Source organism: Buceros rhinoceros, unplaced genomic scaffold (assembly GCF_000710305.1).
Source record: "Buceros rhinoceros silvestris isolate BGI_N320 unplaced genomic scaffold, ASM71030v1 scaffold14918, whole genome shotgun sequence".
In the NCBI taxonomy this organism is placed as follows: Eukaryota; Metazoa; Chordata; class Aves; order Bucerotiformes; family Bucerotidae; genus Buceros; species Buceros rhinoceros.
This window is the reverse complement of record NW_010426427.1, coordinates 33,876-43,548: the sequence shown is the minus strand read 5'-3', so window position 1 is coordinate 43,548 and position 9,673 is coordinate 33,876. Positions and strand designations below refer to the sequence as shown.

Below are 9,673 nucleotides of genomic sequence, written 5' to 3'. Positions count from 1 at the left end.
ACGTGTTCCATCCTGCGGGGAAAACAGAGTCCTGTGGCTTTGGTGGGCTGCTTCCCGAGGCAGAGACCCTGGCGATCGGTCACGTCTTGCCCTCCCGCTGCCACACAACTTGGCCAGCATTTCCTGCCCGGGAAACTGCACCGCCTCAAACACACAGCAGAGCACGCAAGAGCGAGAGGGAGCGCAGCCTTTTTAAAAGTCATCTGAGAAGTCCCAGTGCCTCCACCTCCCTTTTAAGCACAGAGAGAAATAAGGTGTTGGAAAGGGGGGAGCTGGTGATTCTTCCAGTGCGTGAAGCAGCACTGTGAGCTAACCTGCTGTGACCTGAGAGCCCAGGGTGCGAGCTCAAGGCACAGGTATTTTAGGGGAAGGTGAGGAAACAGCATTAGCTAACGCCCTGCTCACGGATGGCTGAGGTTTGGAAAACCAGATGCTGGTGGCTCTCAGGCTGCGTACTTAACAAAGCCACAGACCTGCAGCCAAAAGCAAATCCGTCCTTATACCTCCCAAGTCTTTTTGCTGCACTTCCTAGGCTGTGGTTTCATGACACCAACCAGAGAGTAACATCAGCCTAAGGTACTCCAGCTCCCCATGTCCTCTGCCAACGTCTTCCCTTGTCCTTGCTCAACACGCTCCCCCTCTTGACTGTGCTGATAGCTGAGGAAGAGATTAGTACACCCACTACCTTCAAAAAACACAACTATTGGAAAAAAAAAACCCAAACAAAACCCCCAACCCCGCAGTTTCCAGGCCCGTCATTCAAGGGGTGGCTCCAACAAAAGCTGTGCATGAGGGAAGGGATGGGAGGAAGACAGGAAGGAGCTGTTGGGCAGGGCCTCCTCCCATTCCTCCAGGATTGCTCTCAGTCAAGAGAAGGACACACAAGACTGTACCCCGAGTGCTGCAGTGCCGTGCGTTTTGAAATAAAGTTGAAGCATTAACACATTTTTCCTTAGTGCTGACTCCCTCTGGGCATACCCAAGACAATTACAGTGTCTTCGGAGTATACAAAAGAACTAGGAGATTTTGTAATCAGAGTCCGAGTTTATGCTTCTCTCCTTAAGAGCATTCAATTTCCATGGACATTCATTCGCAGGAGGCTAAAACACAATGGCAGAAGAGAATGGACTGCTTTCACGTCCATGTGGTAGTAAACACTTCGAGCTAGAAATGCAAGCTCAGAGTAAAAACCTCTGTGTTGTTTCCAAATTAGCAGTAAAGCAACAAAAAACACACAACTTTCACAGCTTTTTTACTGAAAATTTAATTTTACAAAATACCCTTTTCCATCAAAGAAACTTCCCTGCAATGTACGTGAACCCAGCATTTTATAGACCTGTACAGTGAGATATCAGAGAGGTTTGAAAGAAGGAAAAAAACTTTTAGCAGACACCTAGTTGCAAAAAACTACAGCAACGTGAATACAAGTGTGTCTTAAAACGCTAAAGCAAGTACTGCAATATAATTGGTGAGTCTATTTGAAATGTGAAAAGTTTCCTTAAAATGGTCCATATGGTATGTAGAACATCACAGCTGGCACAAAACTGCCTGTATTTAGGTTTAAACACGAAAAAAAAAAATCTATGTAAGGAACAGTTTTTGAGAAAGAGCCCAAGTGCTGCTCTCGTAAGGCAAACACACACAAAGGTGCTGACAGCACACAGGGAGAGCGACAGAAGAAGAATACTCAAGTGTTCAAACACTGAACCTTTTTTTTAACGTAGCAAATAAACGTTTAAAAGAACCGATGCCAAATTAGCATAGGAAACCCTTTTAGGTAGCTAGGTGCTAACGCCTGCAGCTTTACACAACCTCCAGGAACACGCCAGGCATGAGCGCCCTGGCTTCGCCGGCGAGGCAGGACCTAGCTCGCCTGCTGCATTCTGGCAGCTTTGAATTTTGAAATCCTCTTTGTAGTTTCTTCTGATGCTTCGGACAAAACTTCCTCCGATTTTCGCTCCAGAATGGTAGGCAGGACTGGGTGAGCAAGGACTGGGTATGGTATTACGGAGGGAGACAAAGGCTCCTTTTCTATAACAGTTCCGGAAAATGCCTATGACAGAAGAGAATACTCAGAATGAGCTAATAAAATGCAAATGTGAAGCTATGCCCATAAGGTCATTACCCTATATTAGCCTGATTAGGATTGTTATTTCTTTTAATCAAAAGTAAAGAAATATCTTTAAATCAATGATTGTTCCTTGCATAAGTAACCAAATTGTAATTAACCTCAAAATACAGCTTGTTCAAAGATGACTGAATGAAAGACAGTGTCTTAAAAGTACTACTTAATCTCCTTCCTACTGCAGAAACGACCTAAAAATTTGCTTCCTCACTGACACACGCTCAAGAAACAAAACAGCTGATGTAATATATAGTTTTATTTTGGATAAGAGATGGAGAGATTTTGCAAAGTCGGAGGATGTCAGCATTTCCATCACACGTCACGCTTTATGACTTAATAGCCTCTAATTGCATCAAGCTGACAGGCTGCATACAAACTGGCAAGCACGCGTCTTGTTTCTGTTCTCCTTACCAAATATGATCAAAAAATGGTGAAATCAATTTATACTTAAGAGAACAGCAAACTTGCTTCCAACTATTTCTGTCTACAAAAGGTCTAATAAAAACATTTAATGTTTAAAAATTATAATTTATAAGCAGCCGATTTTATGACTTAATCCTTTTCAATTTAGCTAAGAAATGACTGTGATTCTTGGAAACCATTGGAAAAAAAGCAACTCAGAACTACTTTTCATAAACATATTGAAGAACAAATCATCATACTATGTATTGAAAACAGAAAATTCAGAATGCCTCGGGACAAGGGGAAGTGGTTTACATCCAAGGTTTGATGCTCGTACTGGGCACAAGGAATGCACACCAGATTTATTAACTATGCTTGGTTCTGCTTCTTCATAACTCAGTTACCAAGACAAACAAAGCAAAACAAACCGGCCATTCTTTTCCTGCAGGACCTGCAGTGGGGTTTTGTTTTCTGCTCCAATAGCCAAAGTATGCCTAAAGCCGTGCTTGTACACAACTGCCTTGTTCTAACAACACTTCAAAAACAGGTAAGCAAAATACAACCTAAGATCGTGGTAAAATTAGAAACAAAATGGAAAAAAAGTTATTGTGTTGTAAATGGCAGTGGAGAAATAACGTATTTCAAACAGCCACCAAACCAACCAAAAGCAAAAGAACCGCCTTTATAGAAGGCATGTCTAACTGGAGTGTTTCGCTCATTATATTGCAGAGAATAATTGTGCCATATTCAGAAAACAGACTAATGGGTAACATTGAAAGTACTTCGATGTTTTATAAAAATACAGCAAACATAATCCAGGGAGCATTCAACGTGAAGTGCTCGCTCTACAGCTGGACCTTCCACCATGAATCTTCACATCCTGCCTGGATTTCTCTATAGCTGTTTGTATGAAAAGTGACGGTGAACAACAGTCTTTAAGAGGAATTCCTTTCTTGTAAACAATAATTCTTCTAAAAATAGTGTTTTGACTGAACTTGCTCATTGCATTGGGAACTACTGAAAATCCAGTTTCATCTAGTTTGAAAAAATCAGTGTAAGTTCTTCCAAAAGAAAACGAAGAGAGTCGTGGCTACATTAGCTTCTTGTACTCCTCCAGTGTCCGAGCAGCTGTACGTTTTCCCTTATGTCGTACAATCTCTTCCCGTTACGATGAAGCCCTGAGCTTCCCAAACGTGTGAAAATAGATTTGTCTGGGATCACTAACAGCACTATTCTGGATAAAGATGAGTAGAGGCGTAATGCTTCCTTCCACGGGACAATTCCTCTGCCTTTGGCAAGGCCAAATAATAATTTACCTGATATTCGTGCGTTTTAAAACTTAACACCACTCCGTTAACTAGCTGTCTAGTGCCTGTGCAGTGAACCAACTCTCCCCTCTCAGCAACTACGAAGCACAGATTTTTCTCATCGTTTGGTTTTTTTTTAATCCTGCTGTATATCCTGCAGTCAAATTTTCAGGATGACTGAGTAGACATGACACTGGTTGCAGTAACACTGCCGAGTGACTACTTTTGTCAGATCTGTACGGAAGAGCTTCATGTCTTGGTGAAGCCACCCGACTCTTCTCCTCCCCTCTGCCCCTCGGATGTGTATGACAGAAGCTTGTCACCTGGTAATGTCCTTCTGATGCAAAGTATGTAGGAGTTAGAAAATTATTTTAAAGAAATCAAACTGATGATATAGGCAACTAGGGTCATTAGATTTCTCGTTTTCATCCCTGCCAACAATCAATAATTAATTAAAAACTGTACCTCAGTTGTCCCTGAAGAGGGAGGAAGCTTTTTCGGTAGCTGCTGCCCCTCCTCCTCCTCTTCCTCCAGTATGCCTTCGCTGTTGTCACTCTGAGTAGCTTCATCACAGCTAATACTCCTCTGAACTCCTCGTCTGTCATCAAACTCAGCAGCACTGTTCTCACTGGTATCGCTACAAACACTGTTCTCTCTGCTTCGAGACTTCAAAATTGATTTACGAGGGACATATTCTCCATTCACAACATCAACAAAGACTCTATAAAGGAAAACGTTAGCTTTAATAAACCATTTCTGGATCAGATGACAAATTTACCGTGATCTCGCTTTGTCTTTTGTACAAATTAATTATGATGTGCTTTTCCAACTTTTTCGCTGCAGAATTACAATATAGTACCTTTAGAGGCATTTTATTTACCAACGTACAAGAATCAATTCTGCAGAGCAAACACTGTTATGCCCTTTATTCAAGCATTAAGTTGGTAAACTCTCTCAGCAGAAAATGTATAGCTCTTTGAAAAGTGTTAGAAAATAGAATAGCGTGTTACAAAAAGTTAGAAAAAAGGTAAACTAAACAATTGTCAGGGTTATTTCTGTAAAAAGAAACAGAAGATCACAGTGATGGAAGGTTTTCTAGAATGAAGTCCTTGTCAAATGTAGAATATAAAAACAAATACTTGAAACATTCATTGCACGTGGAAAGGACGAAGCTTTTCCCCGACAAGTGCCATTCTGCTTTCAGTTTACAAAAATAAAATAAAAAAAAAATTTTAAATCAGCTTTTTAAGATCAGCTCAACACGAAGACACTCTTCAAGTACTAACAGGCTGTAAACTGATAGAGAGGCCTCTTCCTACAGTTTGTACTCCATCTCCACGACTTAAAGAAGTCAAGGGTGGGTGGAGGAGAAAGAACGGCATTAGAAAACAGTGCCAATTTTATCAAACTCATGAAGGAGGAGCCCAGTGACTGGAGGAGTTTTAAGGGTGTTACTTGCTTCTTAACAGCTTTATTCATGAGGCACTTGTGGGAACACTTGCATATCGCTACAGAAGATGGAGTTCCTTTGCAGAGCTCAGGGAGAGCTCCAAAGAGTCCTTTACCTCATCTTCAGCCCCAGCAACTGTAATTACAGGGCAGGTTTTAACTTTTCACACTTTGTGACACGTTTTTTAAGATATTTAGGTGCCTGAATACACCAACACTCAAAGGCAGTGTGATTTTCACAAGGACTTAATCAACCAGTCCAACAGGTGTCCGTGGTCATCTTTACAAACCTAAATACTTGTTTTAGCTCTCCCGTCACCTTAGTTTAGTGTTTTACGCAGTCCTCTAAGTCCAACACTGTTTCTCAGTCTCTTGAAGTGTGGGTGTTCTACAGGTGAGCACTTCTTTTTACAGGGAATAGAGACAGTGATGGACTAAAGCCAGGGAGAGAGAATGCAAGAGAAACTATGCAAAGACCTGAGTATGTTCTGAAGGTACTGAAAGGAAGAGGAAAAAACTAGCACTTAGTGACTTGGAAAGGAGGAGTGTTACAAGTGATAGATCTGGTCAGTTACATTTGAAAACAAACCGAACCAAATGCCGTCGAATTAACCAGAATATGTAACTGCTGTATTCAGTTACGCAGATGGTATGTACTGGCAAATTTACCTCAATTTAAGAAGCTCTGAAAAGTAGAAAAATGATGGATTGCTAGTTGGAAAAGGAAATTTTAGCTCAGAAATGTTTTAGGAATGGCCTGACAACCATGCAGAAGCCACAAACTTTCATTTTTAAGCAGTAAATCCGGTTCCAGCTGTTTCTTTCCGGAAGCAGTAGGCTCGGTTTCACAGCATACGTGAACGGTAATGAAAAGAGAAGGTCTGCGAAGCGGAAGGCCCACGCGCCAAAGCTGTACGTTACACACCGGTAAATGTCTGCTGGGGTCCTGATGTTAGGCAGCTCTGGAGTTGCGTGGCCGTTGCCATTGCTGTTCTTCCTTTTACGCTTGGCCTCTTCTTTCTTTTCACTGAATTTCAAAGTAGTATTTTTTCCTGTGTTTATTCTTACCTGAAAATGAAACACAAATGATGGTCTAGACCATAAAATCAACAATCAACAGGCTGCAGATCAACGGACTTCTGACATCCTCCTCCCCAGGCAGCTGGGGACCCTGAAGCACAGGAAAGTAAAACCAGTGAATGGTAACCTTCCTAGTGGGAGCTGTTCATTCTTTACCTCTTGCACTAAGCTGGGGCATTTCTTTGCACTAATGTGCACAGATTTGGGATATAATGTGACTTCTAACCTGCTTATTCAAACTCTGCTCATCAGCTGAGCTCTTCAACAGTCAATTTCAAGTCAAGTAAAAAGTCATTTTAAAAGCTCCGAGAGGATAGAACCTTTTACAACAGACAGAAGCCCGAACAGCAAGGTATTCATTTGAAGATTATTTTTTGAATACCATATTTGAAACTGCAGGATTTAGAAAGTGGGCTCCAAGCATTAGAAAAAAACCCAAACATGTCATCTACAGTTAGCACTCTACATTACCTACATTATCTAAAAGTGTCTCTTTTGGATACAGTATATACACCTTATGCAATCTCTTGAGATAAAGATAAAAACAATAAAGTACAAACCCTTTTAGGTTCAACAGTGTGAGAGAAAAAAATAGTTGGAACAGAGTTATCTCCAACATCGATGTCATCTTCATCATCACTGTGATAGTAAGTAGAGCCATTAACTTGGAAAGCAAACAAGTCTGGATTTGTTACTCCTTTAAGGAAGTTGCCCTGAGTAATACAGTCTTCTGCTCTGTATGTCCCATTCAGATCTGCCGCCTTATCTTCTTTCTCCTCTTCAGAGGAGGTTGTATCTTCTCCATTTGTCTCAGCTGTATCAGGCATCCTATGAAATGAAAAATACCTAAGTGAACCGAGGCAATTCATACTCTTGAGACACACAGGCACCAAAATAACGAACAAGACCATACAGAATTTTCTATACCCAGGTAGTGTAATTTTAGCCTGACTGTGTAAGCTTTTTTATACTTTTTACAAGAATGACTACGTCCCTTCCATGTCAACTGGAAATGCCAAAACTGTATCATTCCGGCTCCTGACATATGTATTGCCTTAGGATCGGAACAGATCTAAGGATGTCATTAAACACTAAATGTGTAACTCCTGCATTGTAAACGATGGATTGTCCTAGCCTGTGGGAAATGGATTTTACTTCTCCCCTTTCATCATCTTAAAGAAAAAATACTATAATGCTGGACTTCAAGGCTGCACAGCGGCAGATTTTAGCACTTCTGGCCTTGCAGTGCAAGCTTTGTTCACGTTCTACCCTTCTTCCACCTACTGAAATTTCATCAGTCTACTCACTGTTTGCACTTACAGTGCGATCCTTTGCGTACACACAGAGTCACACACCTATCGCTTTCGGAACTCCAGACCTGACTGTGCTACAGCAGCACTGTACCTGTCAAGTTCACCAAGAATCTCTTCTTGTCTCTCAAGCTCTTCCAAGCGGGCCCACAGTTCCTCCTCCGACTGAAAACGGCCCGTTGATTCTGCATCACTTCCATTTGCTGCAAAATCTACCTCAAAAACATTTGATACTTTTGGCTTTGAATGAGGTTTGTGAGCAGTTCGGTGTTTTCCTGTGCAACAAAAAGTAAGATGCAATTACTAAAGCAATTGACAAAAAAAACCAACAAAAACTTAGTGGGGGGGAATGACCCACAAAGGGATTAAGGAATATGAGCAGAACATTTTCCATTTAAAATTATTGTTTAACTGTTTAAGTGAAACTGTCAATGAACCAGAGCACCAGCACAGGGTAACAGTCTCTGGATGTTACAGAAATACCACCGCAAAGCAGAGATGTTTATTTACAAAGCAGGAGACACTGATACTATGACAGTTTTATTACAGCGTGGGGATTTTTACCTCTTGTGCCGAACAGTAGAGTCTGATTTCCTCACCAACATGTGAATGTGACATTTGCTCACCATCCCATTAAGAGCACATTTTATTAACTGGGAAAACAAAGCTAGTTTGTACTTTAGCTCATTTTAAATATAGGTGACTTTGTCCAAAGAGCAGAGTCTTTTTGGTCTGGGCTGTATTTCTTTTTTTTAATTTACAATTAAGATCATTAAAAAATTATCTCCAGGGTAATTTGGAAAATCTGATCAAAATCCAGCCCTTATGAACCATTATTTTGGTGAGAAAGACCCACTCTTAAAATTGTACAAAACACTGCCTCTCAGAAATAATAAATATATTTATTTAAACCTTTAAAGCTTCCGAGGTGACCTGAGATATACACTTGTGAGTAGACAGTAGTCACCGACAAGTCCTTGCTGGCCTTTAAAAGCTTTGCTCCCTAATAAAGTGGTGCGTCCAGTGAGGATGGGGAATACCTTTCACTGTTTGAGTGCTGTCTAGCACAGCAGCAGGCAGGGAACAACCTGCCTGCCAACAATGCTAATGCCTTCGGCCTGTCTGCGTGAAGGGCACGACTGCTGCTGTAACGCCTTCACCTGGACCAGCCGCTCCCGGGGGCACCGCCTGTTTCAGCACAGTCCCAGGCAGGTTCCCCAGGCAAGGTCCCTGCTCGCTGCCCATCAGCACCCCCCACGCAGCACCTGCACCTCTTCACAGGAGTGAGGACCCTTCCCCTTCCATCACTGCACCCAAACATCCACAAGTACACCCAACATTTTGCCTGTACACTGGGACTCCAGTATCTCTATGGGTCTTTATGAAACTCTGCTTTGCGCAGCTCATCAACAGTAATAAAAGGTATTCCTTATGCAGCATCCTTCAAGTCTTAAAATCTCTTTCTATTCAACAATTGTGTGGTCATCTTTTAAAATTTTAAGAACTCATGGCTTAGAGACATTCTATTCAAATACTTCAGCTTATACTTAATCCTGAGTTAAACACAAATTCAACAGCAACATTAAAAAGCAAACAGGTAACCGCAAGTCATGTTGGAATGCGTCCCCCCTACTCTTTCACAGGATAGCATTTTTCATCATATCATTAAGAAGCGGCTGAAATGTATGTTATTGAGAACTGAACATAAATTGAGGTAAGCCAAGCAAGCAGGGTAGCTCGTGAGAATTTCATTTGGTATAATTACAAAATGAATAGAGAAAATTTAGAAGGATTAGTTAACAATCTATAGCAATTTGATTTTTTCAGATTATGCCCTCCCAATTCCTTTGCTAACCTTCAGGATTAACCACTGACTTGACCACCAAGGTAAGCACATGGCCTCCTGAACACTAGCAAGCGCTTCAACATGCCAGTGGTTTTCTCTCCTAATTCTACCAAAACTTCTGTCAGTTAGGAAACCAGGTCAGGTCTCAAAGACA

General features: G+C 41.4%; 1 protein-coding gene across 1 annotated transcript in view; it reads right to left on the bottom strand.

Moving 5' to 3' along the window:
- Nucleotides 1-1,239: 1,239 nt before the first annotated feature.
- Nucleotides 1,240-9,673, bottom strand: part of URI1 (URI1, prefoldin-like chaperone) — a gene marked incomplete at its 5' end in the record, with an annotated part of 30,369 nt that continues 21,935 nt past the window's right edge. Inside the window, 5 exons of the mRNA XM_010141503.1 lie at nt 1,240-2,053; nt 4,300-4,555; nt 6,209-6,351; nt 6,924-7,191; nt 7,768-7,948. Of these exons, the coding sequence (XP_010139805.1) occupies nt 1,865-2,053; nt 4,300-4,555; nt 6,209-6,351; nt 6,924-7,191; nt 7,768-7,948 (1,037 nt within the window). The remainder of the gene's footprint in view (nt 2,054-4,299; nt 4,556-6,208; nt 6,352-6,923; nt 7,192-7,767; nt 7,949-9,673) is intronic.